We start from the raw sequence: 25,818 nt of genomic DNA on the forward strand, positions 1-25,818 counted from the left end.
ACTTTCACTATCTTGTAAATATTCCTGAGAAGAATGATATTCAGCAAGGCCATGAATGTTTGATAATTTTTCTGCTGGGGTTTTGAGGTCAGAAGTCAAAGGAGAAAATACAACTGAATTCTGTTGATATTGGTGAAATAATAGATTATATCTTCACACCCATACACATTTTCTTCAGATTTTGAGAAATGTCTTAAACCTATTTTGTATGAAATAAAAAGACAAGCAGGAATGATCAGGAGGAGTCACGATGGATTATTACATATAAAACTTTACACTGTGTAAATTGCCTTTTGCTTTACTTTCAGATGTAGATGTATAATATCCAGGATGAAGACCACTGTAACCCTTTCAATGAACTGAGTGGGAATCAACCACACAGGTAAGAATATTCAGGTACTGGGGAATCAGGTGCGATTAAAGTTCATCTCATGAAATTATTTAAGACTCACAAAACTCAAAATAAAAGCCCTACATACTCATAGTAGCCATCTCCCCTTAAACACTGAATTATCTTTTGTGGTTAAAGTGTGTTACAGCAAGAATGGAGTGGTCCTGTATACTAAGAAAAGTATGCATCTGTTCTCCAAAGAAATGGGTCTAGCTGGGGAGGCTCAAAATAAACATTTGCTCTTGATGAAGCAAGCAAAACAAGAACTTGTAGAAGCTGATGAAGCACTAAGAGGAACTTGTCCGTTAGGGTGGTGGTGTTCTCAGTGGAAGCAGTAGCGAGACTAAAAGAATTACTTGCCCAGTTAGTAGTTCACCACATAGCACAGAGGCACTGCATATAGTGTTTTGCCACAGAATTTAAGTATGGTGTTATAAAATTATGTTTCCTATTTTGACCTGAAACCAGGTAAGCAGAGGGATGTAAGAAAAGCAAAGTTGGAAAGAGACAGTAAGGGAAGCACAAAGAGCAAAGACTGAACATCTGAGATTTAATATTCTCTGTCCCAAAACTGTGGAAAGAAAGAGCTCCTTTGATGTCTCTGGGTAAACAGCTATAGAGCAACTGACACCTCAAACTTGGGAATGAATCAGATCAAGCGAAGCAAGTAACTGAAAGCTCAGAGGCAAAGAAAGGAATAGAATGAAGGCCTTTTAACATGTATCTTCATTAAATGAAGTTTTGTGACAAGGCAATGAAAATCTGAAAGTATGCCTATTGACTACAGGAGTAACATAGAATTAGGGAATAAAAATAAATGGCTCAGCAAAAAATTACTATGCGCTGAGTTAATTTTTGATCACTGACTTGAAAACAGTGCATTGACTTTCAATATACAGAGGTATATTAAATATTTAAGGAGTAAAGTTCTTACACGTCTACAACTGTTCAAAGGATATAACCCTTCAGGTTACAATGGCTTCATATAGACTTGAGACTCTGACTCTTTAGAAGGCGAAGTCAGTTACCTTAAAATACAGAAAACCTAATACAGACGGACTAACAGAGGTTTTCTTTTGAAATGCACTTGAAGATCAAACACAAAAACCTAACTCAATGCTAACAGGCAGTAACTTCAGATTTCTTCTTCATCTTCTTTTTTTCTCTAAACATTTGAAAAGCTGTTCACTACCAGTAGCTTTCTAAATACTGATTCAAATAAGCAATCACAGATGGACTTATGATTTTATTCTGTATGCACCCATGACACAGTCAAACATTCAAAGTTATATAAAACAAGAACTGTAACTAGTGTGTATAAACAGATCATAAAGAAATATCTAAAAGGCTACAAAAATATGACAAAGTTACTGTTTTTAATAATCTATTATGTTATTAAGAACACTTATGAAAGGTGAGGCTTACTGGTAATACCGTATACACAATTCCTAGAAAAGCCTTAAAACTTAAAATGTCATATGAAACTCTTATTTTGCTCATAACTTTGCATTTTTCCTATAATAGTTTGTAATAACTTGATATGTATTATTGCTAATGCAAATATTGAATTAAACAGGTTTACATATAACACGGTTATTGCATACTTTGTCATATATGGAATAGTTTAACATTCTTTTCTGTATGAAAAAGGGAGAAAGAATAGCATATGAAACAAAAAATCTATTTCTTAACCAGATATTTTAGAGATTGAAATACCTTTTTTTTAATAATATACTCTAGATTTTTTCCTACATTTCTGAAATACAGAAGAGTAGCATATTTCTTTTTATTCATTTGAGTTTTTTCCTACTGCTAAGGCCCTCTTATTATTGGCATTTACTGCAGCCCTTTAAATAACATGCAGTAGAAAACTCCCAGAAAAAAATACATTCTCCTTTTGAATGTGCCCCCATTTCCGATCTTGCATTAAAGAGGTATTAATGTACATTTGTTAAGTCATACCCTCCTTGCTCAAACAAAACCCCAAAGCCAACATACAAAAGACTATGGGTAGCTATCCACTTCTGATGTTAACTTACCCCATTCAAGCTGCCCAAATCCTTCACCAAGTGTTCATCCGTAGAGGCATCATAGTTAAGGACAGCATGTTGCTTGTCCACACTTCGTGACTAAAATAGATATACAAAAATTATATAAAATAAGGTAGATTAAGATAGCATTAATGGCTATTTCTTAAAGGAGTGTTATTATTTTCTTTCTACATGACATATTTATTGAAATTATATTAAAAAGTTAGTCTCACATATGAGAAAACTCAGTCCCTAACCTTACCCAACTCTGGTCCCAGGTGCCCATAGCAGTATCTTAAAAGAAGAATTATTTTCTTAATGTTTTCCCAAATGTGATTGTACGTCAGATCAAGCCATAACTTATGCAAAGATATTTTTTTTTTCCAGTTCACCACAGTATCACTGATGTTTAATTTAATATCATCAACTTCACCTTTCTCTCTCTCTCCCCTTAACTACATGCATTCAAGACTGTGGTGTCCTGGCCAGCAGTCAAGCACCACACAGCTGCTCGCTCACTCCCCCCTGCCCCAGTGGGATGGCGGATAGAAGAGGAAGAGCAAAAGCAAGAAAACTCATGGGTCAAGTTAAAGATAGTCTAAACAGCGAAGGAAAGAGGAAGAAGAAATAAAACAAATCAAGTGATGCAAAGGCAATCGCCACCTCCCACAAGGAGACCAATGCCCACCAATTTATAAGCAGTGGTTACCTTCACCAAAGCCCCCTCCCTCAGTTTTTATTGCTGAGCATGACATTATATGGCACGGAATATCCCTTTGGTCAGTTTTAGTCAGCTGCCCCGGTTGTGTTGCCTCTCAACTTATTGTGCACCCCCACAGTCACGTGTGTGTAGGAGGAGCAGACTGAGAGAGTGCCTTAAAACTGTGCACACACTGTTCAGCTACAGCTAAAATACTGGAGTGTTATCAACAGTGTTTTGATCACAAATCCAAAGCATAGTACCATAGGGTTTCTATAAAGAAAATTAACTCCAACTCAGCCAGACCCAGTACAAAGATTTATATATGACTGCATAAATAATAAAAATCACAAAATAACTATGCTAAGAGCTGTACAAATATAAGAGGAAAACTCCACCCTCAGTTAAAATAAATCTGTTACTGGCATTACTTTAGACAAAGACGCTTAATTTCCATCCAGACTAAGAAAATGTTCAGAATACAGAGAATGAGAATAGTCTTATTTAAAAATAATTCTGGTATTATGAATAATGTATATTTTTTTTCCTTGGGGATGATTTCCTTATCAAGATTCAAGAAGTTTTCTTAACATAATGGTGAAAGAAGGGAAAATGTGGTATTTATCCAGAAGCAGGGTGATGCATTGGAGCAGCCAGCTAAATACAAAGCCTGCACTCTATGTTTGAGCATATTTACAAAATAATACATTTAAAGCAAATCTGTATTCCCAGACATGAACAAAACCTCTTAGAAGAACAGTGTTAGGTACAGATCTGAGGTCAAATTCCATCAAACATGCAACACAGTTGAAATGCTTTTTAATGAGGCCTTTATAACATGTTTTCTGTCGAGAGATTATGAATAAAGCATTAAATTCTGCCTTCTTTATCATGCATTGTCCACATGCTTTGCAGTAAGAGAACCACCAAGTTGTCAAGAGTGGAAAGGGAGGTCCTACACAAAGAGCTACACATACAGAACAAGAACACATTATTAGCTTCTCTTTTGGTGGGTTCCTCCTCCTGAAGCTGTATGTGCTGGTACAATCATGCTGGCATGTAGACCAAACATAACAGCAGGCTAAAGAGAATATTCTTGAAAATCACCTCTTGATTCTTTTTACTAACTCTGAAGTCAATACATAACAAATAACATTTGTACGTAAGTGGAATTTATTCACAATATTAATCAGAGGCAGCAGCTTTCAAAGGCAATGATGACTGAAGTTTTGTAAGCCAAACTAATAAATGCTTGGGTATTCAGCTTCACTCTAAGGACTGATCAACCATGGACAGGAGAAAGCATAAGGGAGAGAGAAGGAAGAAAAGGCTCCCTCTTTTGAGAAACAATAAGCCATTACAACAAGCTAGTAGTAAAATAAAAGCATTTTTTTATTATAATCTTCTGGCCTGGAACCAACAGGGTGGGGTTTTGTAGTTTCCCTTTTTTTTTTTTTTTTTGGTTTTTTTTTGGTTTTTTTTGTTTTTGGTTTTTGGTGTTGGGGTCTTTCTATGTGTGTTTGGGGTTTTTTGTTTGTTTTTTAATACTTCCACAAATCATCAAGATATCATACTGCCTGTCTTTAAAAGAGTATTTTCAATTACTTTCTAACAGGACAAAGTATTTCCATCAGCAATAAAACCTTTGGGTGCCTTCTGAGGTCGTGAGCTAAACACAGTTTTCTAGAGGTAATACATTCTCAATAAAACACATAAAGATAAGTTTCTAGGCACTTCCTTTGCAAGTGAGATTCTAATTTCGCCATTATTGGCTGCACACACAATTCCTGGGAACAAAAAATCCAAAAGCAAATATTTTATTGATGGTAGAAAGGGTTGAGAATATTAGTTTTGAAGTTCAATCTTCTTAAGAGCTCTACACTAAACAAAGATTTCAAGAACAAACGCCCAAAATACTACCATTATGCATTCAAAAAATTTATGTACTAGAAAGAAGCAGCTCAGAAGACTACAGCTTTGATATTACAAGGTGCATGCAGTATCAGTATGGCTACATAACAATACAGTTACGCACCTTTAAGAGTTCCACATCGGGATCCTCAAAGTTGAGGAAGCTACCAAAGTATCAAACTATTTTGTCTAAGACTTGTATTTTCAGTTCCACTGAAACCATTACTGAGACTGAGTCATTCAACTTCCTTAGAAATAGAGAAATACTCTTCTCCACTAACTTCATTTGCCTTTGTACAATAAGATCAGGACATGGGGATAGAGTTACATCAAATCACGTGGCTAAACTGGATTACAAGTTGCAGAAAAAAAGCAAGCTCTTTTCAAAAGCATCCAGTGCACTTAGCATTATGACATTTTATGGAGCACAGAGTCTACTGATCATACTGCAAAATCTATGTCACCTTCTATTTTTGCATTCTGTTTGTATTTTATATGAAGGAAATGTGATCCTTTGCACTTCGATGGCAACTGTATGACTGATGGCAATACATTTAAACTAACTTTTTTCTATGAACACGAAAGATTAATCAAAACAATCGTTCCTCCAACATCTGGGGAATTTAATTTTCAAAAGGAATCTGAAACTGGTGCATTAAGTTCATGATTTGAGCAGTTGCACATGGAAGGCTGATGCAATTAATTACCTGTAACATCAGCTCACAGTCATCTCTTCCAACAAAAATCATTTCTCGTGGCAGCCTATGGCGGGTGCCTCCACTGCTCACCAAAAACCAGGATGTTAAGCTCATTTTCTGCTTAGCTGATAAATCCTTGGCAAAGCTACGTCATCCTGCAGCGAGGAAGAAAGAGAGACAGAGAAATTCATTTTAGTTATTTTTAGCTACAGTTCCTGCTCAGCAAACACCGTGAGAAGACTACAAAAAGGCTCTGAAAATACAGCATTCTCAACAGCATTTACTGAATCCAGCAATCACAGGAAGTGACAGGCTCCAGATTTACATAGTCTGAGGCTCTGCTTCGTGCAACTAGGCAAACCTAATGGGAGGTAAGGTTCTTCAAAATGAACAAGCAGCTAGTTAATGCCAAAGCTGTATGTCAAGTTGTCAGAAAGCTTCTAACATTTGACCGCTTATTATCAAGATAATTGCTACATTAATGCATTTTCACTATCACAACCAATAAACAACGTGGCAAACATACACAGAATACAGCAAGTGATTTGCATGTCTGTCGTTACATTTTACTGCAAAAAAAAGAACTACCTCATTTGGTTTTAAGCTCGGGTCCTCTGTACAGCACCAAGTGAAAATTTTAATTTAAGGAAGTTTTGCTTCTTATTTAACCTTAGATTATCTCAATAAAACTTGTATCTTGGAAATTCAACAGTGTACATTTAGAATTGTAAACAAAAAATGCAAAATGAACAATTTAGAAGTTATTGATAAGTAATAAGTAGTATTTCTTCAAAACTTAACCTTAACTTTCCAATAAACAATCACATACTGCATACTTGCACAGGAAAAAACCAAAACCAGTAGCTATTTAAAATGTCACAAAATACAGAACAAAACAAAAATTGAAAACTAGTTAAAATCTTCTATGGAAAATTTCTTCACATAATATGGCCTACTTGAAACTGGACAAAAATATGATTAAAAGCACTGTCCACAGCACATCAATGGTTGATACTTAGAAAAGCCTTTAAAAAGTATTCCAAATCTCTCTTTTAAGAAAAAGGAAGCCAAAGCAATAATTTCATTAATTTATTACCACTCTATATTCACTAAAAGAGAAGGTAAAGAAAATAAAAATCAACCAGTCTGCATTCATCTCAGTACCAAACAGCTGGCATTTCTCTCCTCTTTATACATCATTTAGTGAAATTATGCAAGGAGAGCAAATGTACTGTAAGCAGACTGCAGTGGACTTGAGCATAATCTGCAACGTAACAAGAATGCAGCGAGGTTGTGAAAGCCAAGAGTAACACATAAACACTAAGACCACAATGCCAGCACTGCCCCATTAGGCAAACTACACTTGAGAAAAGGCACCACAACTGATGAAAGCTTAACAAAGAGGACTGAGGTAAGTCAAAACTGCACCTGAAAATGACAAAACAGATATCTACAAAGCTAAGTCAAAAGCATACCATCACAGATGCTAAAATGAATGAGCCAAGCTGTCAACCAAGTTTAAAGTAATTAATGTAACTCAAATAGAAGAAATTAGAAAGATTTAATGTGCTAAAGATTTACTTAATAAAAAAGTAAACACGTATTTCAACGAAGTGTTCTCTTATATAGTGATACCTACAATGAGATTATCTTACCACAGCTGGTAAGTAATCACAACACATTCTTCACATAAAACTTACATCTACTTAATGTTCTCCAAGTCAATGGAAGAAGTGATACAGCATCTCTATTACACTTTATTCATTGAAAATATGAAGATTACAAATTACATCTAGAATGATAACTTGCTGAAAATGTAAAGACATCTATTTACCAAATAAGTGTTTTAATAATTAAAAGTTTATTCTGCACCTTTGAAGGAAATTAACATTTGTATTTTTAATTTAACCCAGTTTAAAACTAAAAGATAAACTAGGTCAATCAAATGACATTTTCCCATTCCTTTTAAGAAAGGAAAGGGAGTATCAAAAATCACCAGCCTAGGTTCCAGCTTTTAACAAGTAAATTAAATTAATGTTTGACAGCAAGCATGCTATTCACTATCAAATCTCCTCATTCTTTTTATATTATACTGCCTTTTAAATCTCCCATCTGCTTATCATAACATTTACACCACTTGGCCCTCCTGCTCTAATTGGAAATTCCTTATGAAAACCTTCAAGAGGATATAAACTATTAGAAAAAGTTCTTAGTCAAAGACTATGTTTCAGTTTACATAGGTAGACTGTCAATAAAGGAGAAAAACTGTTTTTATTTATAAAACAGACAAGTAGGTTAACAACTAGAGCTAGAAAAAAAAACCCCAAACCTTCCACAAATGATAAAGCCTGACAACAAACAGATTCAATTAAGCTATCTGAAACAATTTTTTAAAAAATGTATTATACAGAGCAATCATTGCCACATGGCTTGGAAGCACATTTGTAGTTAAAAGCTCATCACCATTTCTGTTGAACTTAATAACGCAGTTCTTTTCAAACAGTCCTGTCTCAACTGTGACGAATCATCAACCCAGATACATATTTTATTTTAAAGTAGTCTTTAGAATAAACCAATGCCTTTGATCAAAGCTATGCTGAAATTCTGCATAGCTAAACTGGTTGAGAACAGGATACAGTAGCAATGATTACCAAAAAAAGTGCACTAAATTTGATAGGAAACTGCACACTTATTAGTTATATAGACAGTATATGGACAATTCCAACAGACACTGAAAACTTCATGAAAGCTAACGATATTTTGAATACACTGCTGTGTTAGGTACTCTAGTTGTAGTACTCTGAACAATACAAGGATGAAAGACTCTCACTGCCTAAGAGATAAAAAATTAAATTATTCTACGACGGGTGCAAAATCATCAGAAGTGGCTCTTTACACAGTGTAAATTTAAGTCATGATAATTCTTGTCATGAAATGTTATGGATACTAAAAGGTTACACAGGGTTCAAAAAACAATAAGCATTCACAAAAAAAAATATCATGTCTGTTAAACACAATGACCTCACTTATAGCTCAGGAACTGCACATGCTGTACATTTTGGGAGGCTGGGAGTGTGCTCTAGCGAGGCTTCACTTGCTATCGTCCTACTTAATAACCTCTCTTCCTTACTTACCCTTTGTTTATGCATAACAGGATACTCGCCCAGATGGACCTGTTTTTCTCCAGTACAGACTACACTTTATAACTGAAGTATTCACAAAAACCCATTATGATTTCTACTCTAGAAAAATGAATTTTAAATGCTTTACTGAAGCGTTTTGTTTTACTTGTCTTCCTAATAGGGCAGTATTGTGTTGTAACCTTCAAACAAACTAGCAAACATTTCAGCATTAAGACCTGATTTTTCAAAGCAACACTTCATTCTCTATACCTGGAAGTCGGTTGCTGAGACATCTACTGCAACTGCAAAATATTTCCTTGTCTGCAGAAGAAACAGCATTTCATGGTGAAGGACCATGAATATCAAAAGGCAGCAATCAGTGTGTAAGAATGAACACATGGGTAACAAGTCATTTGAAACAGATGACAGAGCAACAGGGATATTGGCTGCATCAGCCCAGTAAATATAATTCAGTCCTAAGAACTAAAGCCCTGCATTACGTAGCCAAAAGATGGGTGTAACCAATTTCAAATATGTTTAGACAAACACTGCCAAGATTATAGTTCTTACAATGTTACTGTAAGCAAAAATCCTTAATAATCTCACACTTGTGCAATCTAGTCTACATTTTTATCTTTGCCTGTAACTGTTCTCCAACTAAACCATTAGTGAGTACTGAGACACTGATCCTACAGAGAAACAAAAAGCTACGTTTAAAATTTAAACTAAACCAAATATATGCCTGAAATTCCAACTTTAAAGCATCACAGTCCTTCATAGTAAGAATAAAAATAGCATAACTTTAACGGTACACAATTATTCTATTACTGTAAATAAGATCAGATTTAAGAATATTTTAAAATAACATTACAAAAACCCTGCACCAAGCTGAAACACAGTACTGACAAAGCTGCAAGCCCTGTGTTTCCCATTACTTGGCCTTGTAAGTTCCTGTTTCCAGCTGCTGATTTTTTTGCTGAAACTTAAGTTTACCTTCTCATGAATATCCTCAAATATACTAGTCCCTAGTATATTTGGGGAATCTTCAGAAGAAATGACCTAAACTTTCTGAAACAAGGTTAGAAGAAAATACTCTATGTTACAATCTTTCAACATAACTTAAACAGTAGCACCTTATACATACAAATAGGTAACTGAAATGTGACAGGACACCTCAGTATCAGTTTCTACCTTTTAATATCACTCTTGAACGAATCTATCCAAATGCAGACAAGCAATAAGCTTTTGATAAATTTCCATGTGTATATTACTTCAACAAGTACACAGATACATTCTTTCAACACATCTGTCTACACAGATCATGCTTTACAATTTGCTTAACTAGCCATTTTTGATGTGCCAGTTAGCACCAAAAGTACGGCATCTTTGCCTGGCACTCTCAATTATAAGGGCAGACGACCCAGAAGGAGAGACCACCACCACACCTGGACAGGACACTTGAGCTGGAGCTAGGCAGACTGCAATGAGGAATCAAGAAAGGTAAACATAAGGTGTAAGCCATGACAATGGGAGAAATCAGAATTAAGAGAGCACAAATGGAGCCAGTAATGACTGGAGAAGACCTGAAGTTTAAGCTGATTCCCAAGTCACAAAAAAATGCTGTCAGCAAGCAATACCCACTGGAAAAGTGTCTACCATGACTGCTTTACTGACTACCCAATGTAATTAAGGATACTAGTGCCAGCAGTTCTATTTTTGACTGAAATGGAGAAATCTATGTTGCAGAAAGAAAAGAGCAAAGTGAAGGTAATTCCAACCACGAGGGGATCGCTGTATCAATATAACCGATACTAAAAAGTAATCTATAAAGATAACTGATTTAAGTCTAGGAAGTTATAAATGGAAAACACCAGAATAATATTGTCTCCTCTCTAAAGCACTCTGAAGTTGGGCAGTATCACAATCAGTGTTCCATGTGCAATCATAATTAACCTAATTACATACATGCATTATAAAATAACCTTTAACAACATCCACACTTAACATTTTAACCAGGACTCTACCTTACTCAGGCGAAAACGACAAACTTAGCAGTCAGTTAATCAGTATTATTTTTCCTCCTCTCTTCATAAATTGATTAGCCTGTGCCTTATTTATTGCACATCACTAAAAAACTTCTGTGAATTATTAACTTCCTACTGACTTCAAGTGCCATGCTCATCACCACAGCATAAGAAATTCATTAATACTTACAGTAAAATCTTCACAAGTTATCTCTATAGAGGGTTTATCATAAATAGGGAACTGTAGAGAGCACTTTCTAACACTAAAGTATCTTAATCTTGAGTATTTAAGTTCCAAAGCCATTAGCATTTCATCTTAAAGTACCTAGTTTTACACAACACTACAGGTGTTCAAATGGTCTCACTTCTTTCTCTTGTAACACTGAATGCCTAATTCTTTTGCAAGTAAAGCCACACGTAGGGTAGCTAGAAAATTAAGACCACTTTTTCCAAGATATGGGTAGGTGGCTAATCTGCCATCATAGGGCCATACAAGAAAATAATTCATACCCTACGGTACTTCTAAACGTTTTAGTCATGAAACTATCCTTGGTGCTTTCACAATCCCCTGCTTCTTTCACTACTCACATTACTGTCACCCCTAAAGGGGACCCAAACAGGCTCTTGGCTGAAACTGTTCTCACCAATTCCTAGGGCTAGTCCATCAAGTGAATTTATTAATGAAGCAAGTACCTCGTACAGGGAATGAAAAATGAAAAAAGATGTACACCTGAAGAACTTTTCATTGGGAACTGGAATTCAATTTATGTAAGCCATCCTTCATGTCACAGTAGTGTGCAACGCTGCTCCTTACAAGCCTTAAACAAACAAATACCCATCTATATAAAAACTGTTTAGGCTAATGATCAATAAAAATATTTCTGGACAAATTTATGGACCTTCTGAATTCTGTGTACTTCATAAGGGGAAGCAAGAAAGTGTCAGTGCTGGCCACTGCTTGCCAAGCAACATGGGATACAGGTATAAAGGTTTAGCACAGTGAAAAGACACTACCCAAGTAATGCTTTTTGGTCAGGTCAAACCGGATCAAGTTGTCAAGCGACAATACTTTTCACTATGAGACTTGTGTTAGTGTCATGACAATATCCATAAAGGTTAATCAAAATATACCCTTAAAAGGCTGTAAAAAAAAATAAAACAATAAAATCAATGAAAGCACAAATAATGTAAATTATGCTTAAAAACACTGAAAGTCTTCATCAACATCCCCCAGACAAGATGCATTCACATACTTGGGAAAGCTAACCAAAACAATCCTAGATTTTTAGCAGTTTGGACAACAAGCTAGAATTGCTATTACTGACTATTTCACTGACTGGAAAATTCATTCTGAACACATCCCTCTAGAACCATTCAAATGCAATGTACAGCCCTGAACAAGAAGCTGTTCCCATTCACACTGATATAAAAAAATACTGCTATTAGTTACAAAGTTCATGAAAATTTTACACAATTACTTGTGAGTTAACACTGACATCAGTCACACTGATGAAGCTGGAGGGTACAGTCTGGAACCCTAGGGTCAGACCTGGCTTCAGGATCAGATTATCACAGCAGACTCAGTGGTCTTTGTGGGAAGAAGCATTTATTCCTCGTATTTTAATTACAAAAAGGTATAAAAGCCACCTAGCTGGGAATGCCTCTAAGGACAGAAAAATGTTTTTCTCCTCCATTCAAGGAGTTTGAGATCTCTGCAGAAGCAACCCAGATACTCTTCTTGCCCTGCAGGTCATCCCGTGTGTCTGATGTAGTAAGGACAAGAAAGCAGCTCAGGAGGCTGTTGCCCTCTGTCAATCAGCAAATCTGTCCTCTAACGTGGCTACAGCTGTGGGACTGCACAAGCACCCCCTCCAGTCCAGGTCAGAATTAGATCTACGTCTATTTTATTGCTCTGACACACAGGAATAGCTGTCAGAACAGCAACTGAAATAAACCTCTTTTCCTGCCAACAGTGCAGCTGCACTGAAAGTTGCCTAGGGTTTTGATTTTGAGGGACAATGACTTAAAGGACCATATCCTACTCTGTTTTTTGATGTAACAATGACTAAAACCAAAACAACCCTGAGATCATAATTTCCTCTGCTGTTATATCAACAAATACTGCAAACAAATGTACAAGAATAAGGCTTACCCGACAGCTATCTTTGAGTGTCACAGTATGCAAAAATACATGATTTGCATGAATAGAGTCAGGATGTCTGTAACAAATTTGAAGTCCAACATTAAAAACTTCTACCAAAGCCAGTGCTATTTCCTTTCAGGAAAGGACTGATCCGTAAAGTAAGAGCATCTTTGCACAGGAGACCTGCATCCTTGCTACCGTCTATGCTTCCGTATCTCTAGTAACAAGCGCAACTACAGAAATAATGAAAATAATACCAAAATGTACGTAACTGGGTTTGAGTTCTTTCTCCATATAACTTTATTATAACTGAAAAAAAAAAATCTACCTATCATTACACTCTCTGATAGGCATGTTAATAGGCATATTAGTGTTGGAGATTTCTCCAAACTCTTGACAACTCTTGAGCAAAAACCATTGTCTGAAATGGTTTATTTGGGACTTACTGTTTTTGCCCATTCAGTGTATTTTAGGGAACTTTTGTTTATTTGTTCACAAAGTCAGATGACACAAATATATGACTTCTAATGGAATTTTAGTTTTCTTAACTTTTAACAGAAAGGTCTCTGGAATTGAAAACTCCTAACAGGGAGGAGTGCTTTTCTTCATCTAACTAAAATCAAATTATATAGCAATATTAACATGGTTTTCCCTTGACTTTGTTCTCCCTGAGATTGCTAACCTTGTCCTTAATTGAAGGAGCTACTGGGTTCTGTCATCCTTTTTTCAGCTTTTTATTGAAAAAAAGAGAGTGGCACAACTCTTCAGTCTCCATGGCTGGTGAGGACAATGTTTTCTTAACTTTTATAGAAGAGCATTCAGATAGCTAGTGTTTGGTGGGTTTTGGGTTTTTTTTTGAAAATACAGAAAAACTATCGAAAATCTCACTGAAGTCTATTGTTAGGGTTTTGAACTGAAGTTGCTGGGAAAGGGGAACCTCAATTTTTCCCACTTCTATCAGTTTGATGCCAGTGCCAGCAAGAGATGCCCAGAGCCTGGATAGAGATTGCACGTTAACAGGAGAGCACCTGAAGAGCCGCACAAAGGAATTCCAGCCACTCCAGGCAGTAAGTCAGCTTCGTCCGGGGCCCAACTTAAATGCCTCTACTGAAACACAGGTAGCACAGGGAATAAACAGGAGGAGTTACGGATGCGCACACACCTGCGGGGCCATGATCTTATTGGCACCAGGGAGAGATGGTGGGATGGCTCCTATGACTGGAGTGTTGGGATCGAAGGATACAAGCTCTTTAGGAAGGACAGGCAGGGGAGATGTCGCCCTCTAGGTCAGTGACCAGCTGGAGTGCATGGAGCTCTGCCTGGGGATGGATGAGGAGCTGATGGAGTACTGAAGGTACATGAGTCCACGGGACCTGATGAGATGCATCCGCGGGTCCTGAGGGAACTGGCAGATGAAGTGGCTAAGCCACTATCCACCACATGTGAGAAGCTGTGGCAGCCCAGTAAAGCTCCCTGGAGCTTTCCTGACTGGAAAAGGAGAAATGTAATTCCCATTTTTAAAACTGGAATTACGGAAGACCCTGGAAACTACAGGCCAGTCAGTCTCACCTCTGTGCCCAGCAAGATCATGGAGCAGATCCTCCTGGAAACTATGCTGAGGCACATGGAAAATAAGAAGGTGACTGGTGACAGCCAGCATGGCTTCACTAAGGACAAATTGTGCCTGACAAATGTGGTAGCCTTCTACAACCGTGTTACAGCACTGGTGGATGAGGGAAGAGTAACTGACATCATCTACCTGGACTTGTGCAAAGCATCTGACACTGTCCCACATGACATCCTTGTCTTTAAACTGGAGAGACATGGATTTGATGGGTGCAACACTCCATGGATAAGGAATCAGCTGGATCACTCAAAGAGCTGCAGTCAATGGCTTGATGTCTAAGCGAAGGCCAGTGACAAGTGGTGTTCCTCAGGGTTCCATACTGGGACTGGAAGTGTTTTACATCTTTGTCAGCCATATGGACACTGGGCTTGAGTGCAACCTCAGCAAGTTTGCTGATGACGCCAAGCTGTGTGGTGGTGTTGACATGCTGGAGGGAAGGGATGCCATTCAGAGGGGCCTTAACAGGCTTGAGATTTGGGCCCGTGCAAACCTCATGAAGTTCAACAAGGCCAACTGCAAGGTTCTACACATGGGCCAGAGCAATCCCAAGGATAAACAGAGGACGGGCAGAGAACGGCTTGAGAGCAGGCTTCAGGAGAAAGCCTTGGGGTGCTGTTGTACGAGAAGGTCAACATGAGCCAACAATGTGTGCCTGCAGCCCAGAAAGCCAACTGTATCCTGGGCTGCATCAAAAGAAGCATGACCAGCAGGTTAAGGGAGGAAATTCTCCCCCTCTACTCCACTCTTGTGAGACACCACCTGGAGTACTGTGTTCAGCTCTGGGGTCCCCAGCATAAGAAGGACATGGACCTGTTGGTGTGAGTCCAGAGGAGGGCCACAAAGATGACCAGAGGGCTGGAGCACCTCTCCTGTGAAGTCAGGTTGAGTGAGTTGAGAGTGTTCAGCCTGGAGAAAAGAAGGGTCCGGGGGCACCTTATAGCAGCCTTCCAGTACCTACAGAGACTGACAAAGCTGGAGAGTCACTTTTCACAAGGGCAGGTAGTGACAGGACAAGGGGGGAAACTACTGAAAGAGAGTAGATTCAGATTAGGTATTATGACGAAATTTTTTACTGTGAGGGTGGTGAGGCGCTGGCACAGGCTGCCCAGAGCAGCCGTGGATGCCCCATCCCTGGCAGCATCCAAGGCCAGGCTGGACGGGGCTTGGAGCAACCTGGTCTAGTGGCAGGTGTCCCTGCCCATGGCAGGGGGTGGGAGCTGGGTGAGTTTTACAGTACCTTGCAACCCAATCCATTCTATGATTCTACAACACCAAATTTAAGCAAACTCACAGATTTGAAACTAAATAATATCCCATTAAGACATCTATAGAAGAGAAATTAAATGTTACTTGAACTATGAAGACAATCATGTCTTTCCCTACCACAGAAGTCCCTATTTTTTTTTTTTTTAAATCATAAAGCTACCAAGGAAAAAAAAACAACCAACAACCAAACATCACAATTCCTAGTAGAAGCTAAGAGATCAAATTGTATTAAGAAAAGCATATTGAAACAAAGACTTCAGCAACTTGACAAAAAATAAAATACTAGGTTATCTTTACAGAGAATACCGGTAAAAATGCAAACTCTTAAAAGACTGATCATAAAACTTTGAACGACGCTGGTACTGTACATGGACATAGTCTTACACAACAGTTGTAAGCCTTTTCATTCACATGTTTTTTTATAATAATCAGGTGTACCTGACATTAAAAGTTTTGTTTTGGTTTTAAAGTATTCTCAGTCTAAACATTAGATTTGAAACTGTTAAAAGCATACTCAGTTATTAGCCGCTAGGATAAAGTTATTAAAACTTCAAAAAAGCAATTCTATTTTACCCTTTGGTAACAGACAAAAAGAATATTTTGCATTTATTAAAGAAAATGGACAGCTCATTTTGCACTCCTAATCTTTACATTCAGAAGCACAAAATCATTTCTCATGAATGTTGTTCTTTGTAGCCTTCCTACACTGAAAAGCAACACTTTTCAAAAGCTGCTTTGAATGAATAGTTAAAATAAAGGGTAATGTCTGCTTGTAAGAGTAGGTTAACTTACGATCAAAGCAGCAAGCGTTCATTTTTTGTCCATCATTCTCACTCAGATTAAGAAACCGCATAAAAAGAATTATTTTGAAGTTTTCCTATTTCACCATGATCAAACAAGGTCATCTATACAGAGATTAGCATACCCAGTATGCTAGTAAAATAGCACATCTGATAAGTAGCCTTTAGAAATAACTGCAGCAAGAAGGACAAAGAAACTGTAACCAAATTGTCTTTGGCAAAAAGCTTCCTTTAATGAAAGCTACAGAAATACTTACTTCACCCCCCCACACACACACACTTAATATCAGACTATACTGTTGCCAAGATAAGCAAACAGGAAAATAAATAAATAAATACGAATCAGGCATTGTTGCATTCAGGCAGAATGAAATCTTAAAAGCAGCAGGCAAGTCCTCCTCCTCCTCCACTTCCTATTCTTACTGCCTCCATCGTGGTGTATTCCAAGTTATTTTGTAGGCTGTGTTTGATGAGGAGGTTTTATTTGCATTGGCCAAGTACTGACCACAGCCCTGAGCACTACTGAAAAGACAAATACCACTTTGCAAATAAAATTGGACCTCTTAACCTCCCAAGGGTGGTGATTTCACTTTCCCCAAAATTGTGAAATATATGGGGTTTATTCCATGTCCCAAGATACTTAGCAAGATTAAATTACATTCAAGGCAATGCAAATTTTTTCTTCTTTAACACAGAGAATTATTTACTTTGGGAGTATGTAGATTAAGTATACTCGCCAAAGAAAAACATGTAATTCAGTACTTTTAACATCTATTTTTCAGTTTTCAGTTCCATTTTACTTCTTGACACGATGCGTAAGTACACAGAACATGAAAGTCGAACTGGTAGAGGACAATCATTGAAATCAATGTTACTGATCTCCACATGCATTCATAGTTTTATAGATATACAACACGATAAATGTATTCCATTATTATTTTTTGCTACAACTCCACTGTAATACGAAAAACATATTTATCATTCCTAGGCAGGTTCCATACAAAATACTTGATATATTCTACCCTCTCCCTTATGGAATGCTTTGGAGCTTTTTACAATTATTCTCAACAGCCAAGTCCACAGATGTATTTTTCTTGGAAATACACTAAGTTGTTTGTTCCAAGACCAGCAACATAGGCCCTACATGAAACAAAAAAAAAAAAAAAAAAAAAAAAAAGTTGGATGTACTTATTTTACAAAACAACCAACAGCTCAAAATTTTGCCTTCAAGTTGTAAGCAATGTTTGCTCTAGGCAATATTCACTGTCTCAAGACAGGGAGAGTGTGTGTGCATGGACAAGCATAATAAAAGCTCCTTGATTCTGTGTCATAATTATGTTGTGCTACATGGGCATTCTGCAGAGTATTAACATCAGGACAAGCTTAAAACCAAAACCCAAAATTCCTTAAAAATGAGCATGGTAGCTGTGATGTAAAGAGAGCGGTTTTCTTCATGTTCAGCATTTTCCAATCTCAAAATCAAGTCCCGTGTTTTTACCTGAGATCTTTCACTGATGGGAAGTCCTCTTCTTGGAGAGTCATATAAAAAGACAGTAGAATAGGGTTTGGAACACCTTATATTTTCATTATTTGTTCAGTTCTTTATTCATACCTCAAATCATTCCATAGAAACCTAGTCTTGCAGTTTGGAGTATAGCATTTCTTTAGTTTGCTATGTCATATGTTTAATGTCTTCCCACCTCTCTCCTTACCATGAAATGAAACTGAAAGGTAACAAGTACAACACACGCATTTTCTCAATGTACAATCACATGAAAACAGCCGCCGAAAAGACAGTATTAACAATTTAGCAAGACACAAAATAGGGTAAGATGTTTTCACAGGCAAGAATAGCGATGGTTTTAATGATTAATATTACTTATGGCAAAGATCTGAAACCAGTCTGTAATTAGTACCTAGCAAATGGCTTCCCTGGAGAGAAGCTATTCCACATTCGCTTGCAGTCCCTACTCTCTCCTTTCTTGTATGCAGCCAAACAGGAATACAGCTACCAGCATGTTCAGTCTTAATTCTATTTCTCATACTAGCTCTTATCTACTAAACGTGATCAAACAGATACATGTGAAATTGTCACTATAACACTCAGAATTAACACATACAGTTAGTATTCAGCTTGATGTTTTTACGCAAGGACTTGTTTGACCAGGTATGTTACAACCCCTCAACTAAATCACAATAAGAAGCCCCCATTGCTATGTCAGCAGAATATTTTCAGGTGGACCTTTATAAGCTGGTTGAAGAATGACTGGTGATTTAAACTTGATCTGGTACAATACTAGCATATGTTTTGCAGAATACTACAATGAAAATCTAGTTAACTTCAGAACACTTAGAGACCATTGGAAAATGCTTTTATTAGTAACACACTATAAATATTTTCAAAGACTATTAAATGAATGCAAGTGTGTCTTTCAGTAGACAGAAATCTGGAATTGAAGTAGTTCTACAGGAGGAAACCTATATAGATTTTCCTTTCTAAGTGCAATAATTTTGCTGCCAAAAAAAAAAAAGAAAGAAAAGAAAAGAAAAAAGAAAAAGTGAAGGCTAAATGGGAAGAGCTCTGAACTCCACGCACACTTCTCCAGGCATCAAACCAAACAAGAGGAAGTGGTTACAATAAACCCATCCACAAAAGGGGATTGAGTCATCCCTTCCATTGGCACTTTAGTGAACAAGTTTGGGGGTCTGGTTTTTGTTCTTTTAAGGACTACCCACAGTTACTACAGAAGTTACTCATTTTGTGTCTCCAACAAAAAGATTTGACTGGAAACTTAGGTTATGTTCAGCTACATAAAAAGTAAAAGGTATATTAAGCAACACTAAGCATGCTGCTGCAACAGAGAAAGTCTTCTGGTTTACCAAAAATATTTTAAATCATTTTAACATGGAACTAAATATGTACAAAACCATAAGAAGTTGATTAAGATAAATCATCACCAGTTGCCTTTTTAAAGGCTGAAACAATTCACATCCTCTGTTCTTTAAACTATGTTTCCATGGTATGAAAGTTAGTATCAATAGTGGTACCCACTGAGCAACACTTCTTATACTTTAATTAAATAACAGCTAACTGCAAATTTTTGCTGCATTTCTGTGTTTGTTTATTTTGCCTTGGCTCTTCCTGGACTTTATTTCTTGTGTATTTTCCTACTGAAAAGCTGGCAGTTATTTATTTGGTATATCTGTTACACACAAGACTAATACTATCTTGTGCTTAATCTAAAATAGCTCAGTTATAAGTTTCATTTTATTTCCTCAGACATATTTTTAAAAGGCGTATTTCTTACTTCAAGCAAAAGTGTGTGTTTTTTAAACAAATCATTTACATCTTTTAACTGTGTTCTCCTACCACACAGTTAGTAATTAAAACTCTTACTGAAACCATTTTAGTTACCCGAGGAAGCGGAACTTTTAGTAGTCACTTTTTTCCACCAATCACTCCTCCCACCAGTAAGCTTTAGGAGAGCTGGAGATTTCACAGATACAAACCTTCTAAACATTTTGGGAGAATAGAGGGCTGAGCAGAACAAGTTCAATAGAAAAAGTCCATCACCCCACTGGCAGAAACACTGTGCTACAAGTTTGACAGTTCCCAGCTCCTCCCAGCCTGCTGGCGGACCTGTGCTCACACGGCTCCTCTGTGCTCTGCTTCTGCAGGTTATTTCCCCAACAGAATATCGATGGTTCCCAACCAAGCGGGCAAGAGAGAGCACATGTGCATGTTGAGGTTCAGCACAGTTTGGGACACAGAACAATTCCCTGAGAAACCAGGCTACTTGGTCTCCTGCATTTGTTTTTCTCTCCATTTTATCTTAACAGGATTGCTTAACTTTGAATTAAAAGCACAGTGCTTTCCTAATGTTGCCAGAAATTTGGAAGTGATTTTTTCCCTTTAGCCTTGGAGGTACATGTGCTATTGCACGTTAGAGGGAGGGGGACAGAACACAGAAACATATTTCCTGTACTTGGTCCACAAGATGAACAGGCTGATGGTCATCCCATCCAGGCACACAAGCATTTTCAACAGAATGAGCGTGTTCTCACAGTATTGCGAGTATAAACACACACACATCATAACGGCTTAAACAGAAGATGTTTCAATAATAGAGGTCCATCCACATCAGCCAATGCATCCATAAAAGTCAAGCTCTAGAGTTAGGAACAACTGCTCTAAAATATACCAGTGACTACAGATCTGCAACCTTCTGCAGATAGAAAGACAGTTGACATTTAAAAGAATACTGAATAAACATGACAGAACGATTCTCCTTCATTATTTGTGTTTTAACTCTGAGTAGTAAAAAACCCTCTACACATAATGTAGCTCTAAAGACGTTATTCCCAGTTTCTCCTAAAGTTCAACGTGATTTTCAGATGTTTTTGCAAATTTGGTTCAGAGAGAAAGAAAACATATTTTATGTTCAAATCCTCCACAATTTTTAGAATCTGAAAAGGTGATAAAATTCCAGTGTATACATTATATTCAGAATTTATAATGAGACAGGAGCACCCTCTGCTCAAGTTTTACTGGCTGAACTGGAGAAGTTAGCAGCTTAATTAAATGTAAAAAGCTAAATATAGGAACAGTTTACTGGGCAGCTGTATGTGATGTGAATTTATACTGTGGCACCGCTTCCTCATTAGCAGCTCCTGTATACACACGTCCACTGCAGCAAATCTCAAGTATGCTACTTGGTGTGAACTGCCTTGTGTTCCTGGCACATGCCACACAGTAGGAGTTACTATGGAAATTTAACACATACAAAGCTAATATATAGACTACCCTGTCATAAATTGCTTGCATGTCCAGAACTTCACTGTATTGACTATTTTTCAACCTTAGTGTTGAAGACTCAACTGGCAGGCAAATGAGCAGTTTTAACCCTTATCATATAAATGCTGAACTGAAGAAGTTGTGGTTCCACATTGGCCAAATTGAGTCTCGCTGCTGTCAGGATCCCAGCCCTCTAGGCCCTGTCCCAGCTGCCAAGTGTCACAGCTTCTCCCCTTGCCCTGGCCGCAGGACTTGCATGGCTCTGCAGCTGAGCTCAGCTATTGCAGCACGTTCCACTAGTGACAGACTAACCCTTGCACTCTTCTCCCCTCCCACAAACAAATGAATGGTTCCCCGATGGTACGCACAGCAATCTAGCACCAAAGCAAAAGGAGCGGGGCTGTGTGGCTAGGGGTGGCAGAACAGGGAAGGGCAGGGCAGGACCAGGACAGCCAGCAGTCAGTTCTGCTCAGGCTCCTACGAGAGCACGGGTCACTTACACCAAATCCACCTAAGTCTTGCAGGACTACTTCTATTTAGACAGGTCTATAGTAACCATAAGAAGCATTAATAATTAATCAAATTTAAGTTAGTTTTTTATATTTCTCCATTAAAAAATAAAACTATACACTTTTTAAAAAGTTTTGGTGCGTATTTTTCCCCCACTTGCCTCAACCTTTTCTTTAATGCACCACAATCCAATGATCAAATCTTTAGTCTCCCACCTCATGATACACTAATGCAGTCATCCTTCTAAATCTGCCTTAGATCAGTGACCCCAAGTGTGAATAAGTACCTTGAAAAGAAAGAAAGGAAGCATTCCTATGCAAGTAGCTATACAAATAAAACAATACACAGACATCTTTGCATAGAAATTTTTGAAGGCAATGGCATTGCCCGCTAAAAAGCACAATATATAAAAATAGAAAGGCATAATGCTTTTCTTGGTTTTGGAATGAAAGTGCACCAAGGGAAAGACCCACAAAGTCTGAGAACTCAAGGATCTTAATCTGGTAAACGTAGTCTTCTCCCAAAGCACTCCTTGAAGTAATTTTATGAATTGCACTAAAAATAACAGTATGTTTGTGTATTTTTATTTTTTTTTACTAAATCAAAGGTTTCAATTTGCTTCAACTGGGCAAGGAATGACTCGTGACTTCCTAGTTCACTGTCATGTCCTGATATTGATGCTTCAACTCTTCTTTTTTTATTTTGCTGCTACTTTACAAAAGTCTATACTAGGTGCTACAGGCTGCCCAGACAATACAAAAATGAAAATTAATTCACCTTATCAGACATTTAAGTAAATAACTGAAATGGTTACTGTGTAAGGCACATAAAATATGTAAACAGAATGGCAGACCATGAAGGCAACATTAGAAGCTCTAGCAGAAAAAATCTTCTTGCTTCTTAACAAACTAGAGCTCAGGGCATGATGAATAAAAACTTCAAAACATTTCTACTATGTGCAGGTACTGACATGTGATTCAAACATCAGGAACTGAGGCTGTTGAATATAGTTCTTAGTTCTGTCACAAACACTGACCTCAAAGCAAGTAACCAGGCAGCACTTTGAAACGATCAATCCACCTGCAGGGATAATCCTGCAAGAGAACCATTATCAGTTTGCCCTAAAGGAGGAAGTTGACTGTTGCTATTTGCACTTTCAGCAGTGTTGCACCTGAACATGTTATCTTCATCTGCTGCAGTTAGTGATACAGTATGCTCAAAGACAATGCAATGAGGCCACAAAAATGGAAAAGAGCAAGGGTGTGTGTTCATTTAAGAAAAGCCAGATAAATATATACATGCAGTATGTAAGACAATTATATGTGATTTGTAAGTTGCAAATACTGAAGAAATGTTTGTTCCAGGAAAAAAGAGAAAGACACTACTACTGGACAATGCCAAGCAATAAAGTTCCCATAGCAAGTTAAAGAATATAATGCAATAGCATTATATTGGGCCCTGCACTATTGTGTAAAAAGAGACCCTGCCATACACAGCAGTCATCGGCAGTACTTGAGGATTCACCGACTTCACCAAGACCTGGGGCAGACAGACAACTTATCCATTCTCAAGGAAGTCAAAAACAATTTTTTGAATGAGAAAAAGAGCCAACGAAACAGAAAATAAACTCCGTCATGGCAAACAACGATTAATGGAAGCAACAATACATTTTTTGCGATGGCAATCTTGTTTCAAATATTGTCATTGCTAAACTGTAAAAAAACATAACACCAAACTCAACGAAAACAAGTTTGTGACATCTCTGGACTTTCAAGTGACTGGCTCAAGCTATGCTCAAACTTAAGTTCACCCTGGCATTTTTTTTGCATAAACATATTTTTTGATTGCTCATTCTTGGGTGGGTTTTTTTTGAAATATTTATTCTACTGACTATATCCAGCTACTAATTTTCACTAATTCCACTTCTGTGCCAGCAACATTACCTTTCTCGCTGTTGTCCAACTAGGCAGAAAACTAAAGAGAACAAAGCCATGCAGTATCATACACATAAAAGGAAGAAAAAAATAAAAAGTAGAAAAAAAATCAGCATGTTTATCAGAAGTTTCTCTGCAGCTCCCCATAAGAGGGTGGACACAATTCCCTAAATCAGGAATCTGTTTTTAGCAGATGAAAAGCAGCCTAATGCTTCCATTCTTCAGACTGGCATTTCAGGCCTTTATAGATTTACACGTCTTTTTGGTATGCTGCATAAGATAAGATTTGTAGGATTGATATTGGACATGCAATTGCACCTCTCAGAAGAGCACTCAGCAAGAAAATTACATACAGGTTTCTTTGCAATATATTAGGACCGCAACTGGTCTAAAAAATAGATCACAAGGTATATTTAGAAGCTGATGGATTAAGATTTGATTAATTAAAAATATGCTACAGAATTTGTGATCCAAGTGGTAATAGTTAAAACTGAAACTTTTTCTTTTTTTTTTTTTTTTTTTTTACAAACAGGCATGATTTATGACGGACTTGGAACTAATTAATTTCCCTAAGGTTGCTAAAGATTCAAGTTAGTATAGATTTTGTCAAAATAAAGGCACTACCCCATTAACTCCTGTATGGCCCAATAAAATAATTAGCGTGATGCTTAAAGGACTACTAGAGTATGATGACTGAACTGAGCAGCAATTAGAAGAAAAACAGCTTTTGAACAGTATCTTTTATTATGTTTATCAGCAAGAACTGTAAAACAAACACAAAGTGAGCAGAGGGCAATATCACCTCTAACATGAAGATACTGTAGCAGCTCCATAACTCTCAGATCAACCAGTTGCAATCATTCTTCAAAACTCTCTGCTAGTTCGAAAGCTAAAAAAAAAAATGTTCTGGATTCTCAGTGGTTCCTCAACGGCTCTCTGAATAATATCTGCTTACAATTAAAAAAAGATTTATAATGGTCAGTTTTACAGTCAACCTAAAGCTAAAATTTAAGCTGTGCTTTTGACTTGTGAATTATCTCAACAAGCAGAATTACCAGAATGGTCTGACCCTCATATGAAACGACTATCCCCTTTAAAAACCAAGTACAATAAAAAGAAAACAATGATCCCTTAAAGAAATGGCAAATGGATGAGCAGAAGTGAAACCTTCACTGACCTCTTTTTAGTAATAACAAATTTGTAGTATCAAAAATATGTAGGAGATCAAGATTTCAATTATTAAGCTGGCTGGTATACAGCTGAAAATGTGTAAGAAACAAAGGCTGAAAAATATAGAAGGCCATTTTTATTGAACTGCCTGTTCAAGACATAGCAGAAGAAATACAGATCAAGTGGAAGGAACAATTCTTAATGGAAACTACACCTGGTCTCAAAAGTTCCGAGCAGAAAATAGATGGAGACCAGCAATGCCTTAGCAGAAAATACCATATATGCTTGCACCTTTCTTATCTCTCCCTTGGCACAAGGTTATAGCTATTCTTGGAGAAAAGATGCTGGGTTTGAGTCAGACCAAAGGCCCATCTACGTGGCCATTCTTACATTTTTAGGAAAATTTCATTATAAAATTAGGTAGAATGATTCCTGTCATCAAGGTTCCTGCAATGATACAGTTCCACAGGACTAAACAATCAGTTAAGTAATGGGGGGCAGAGGGGGAGAAGGCAAGATTAATGAAAGCAAGAAAAATATACATTCATGAGAAAACAGAAAAGATACCATGACATTTCAACTTCCTGCATTCTTCTTCCTAATCTTGAAATGTAATCCACAATGAGAAGACAAGTAAGAGATAACTGAAAAGACTTTGGTTTTAAACACCGAGCAGAATGCATATTTAGACAGGCAA

General features: G+C 37.3%; 1 protein-coding gene across 6 annotated transcripts in view; it reads right to left on the reverse strand.

The window, feature by feature from the left end:
- CEP170 (centrosomal protein 170) overlaps positions 1-25,818 on the reverse strand; it is a 102,520-nt gene that overhangs the window by 71,358 nt on the left and 5,344 nt on the right. For all 6 annotated transcript variants that reach the window (XM_056344196.1, XM_056344195.1, XM_056344193.1 and 3 more), the window contains exons 2-3: positions 5,740-5,885; positions 2,431-2,520 (exon numbers count right to left, since the gene is read on the reverse strand). In XM_056344196.1, coding sequence (XP_056200171.1) covers positions 2,431-2,520; positions 5,740-5,844 — 195 coding nt within the window. In that variant the 5' untranslated portion in view covers positions 5,845-5,885. The remainder of the gene's footprint in view (positions 1-2,430; positions 2,521-5,739; positions 5,886-25,818) is intronic.

This window comes from Falco biarmicus, chromosome 6, assembly GCF_023638135.1.
Source record: "Falco biarmicus isolate bFalBia1 chromosome 6, bFalBia1.pri, whole genome shotgun sequence".
NCBI classification, from domain to species: domain Eukaryota; kingdom Metazoa; phylum Chordata; class Aves; order Falconiformes; family Falconidae; genus Falco; species Falco biarmicus.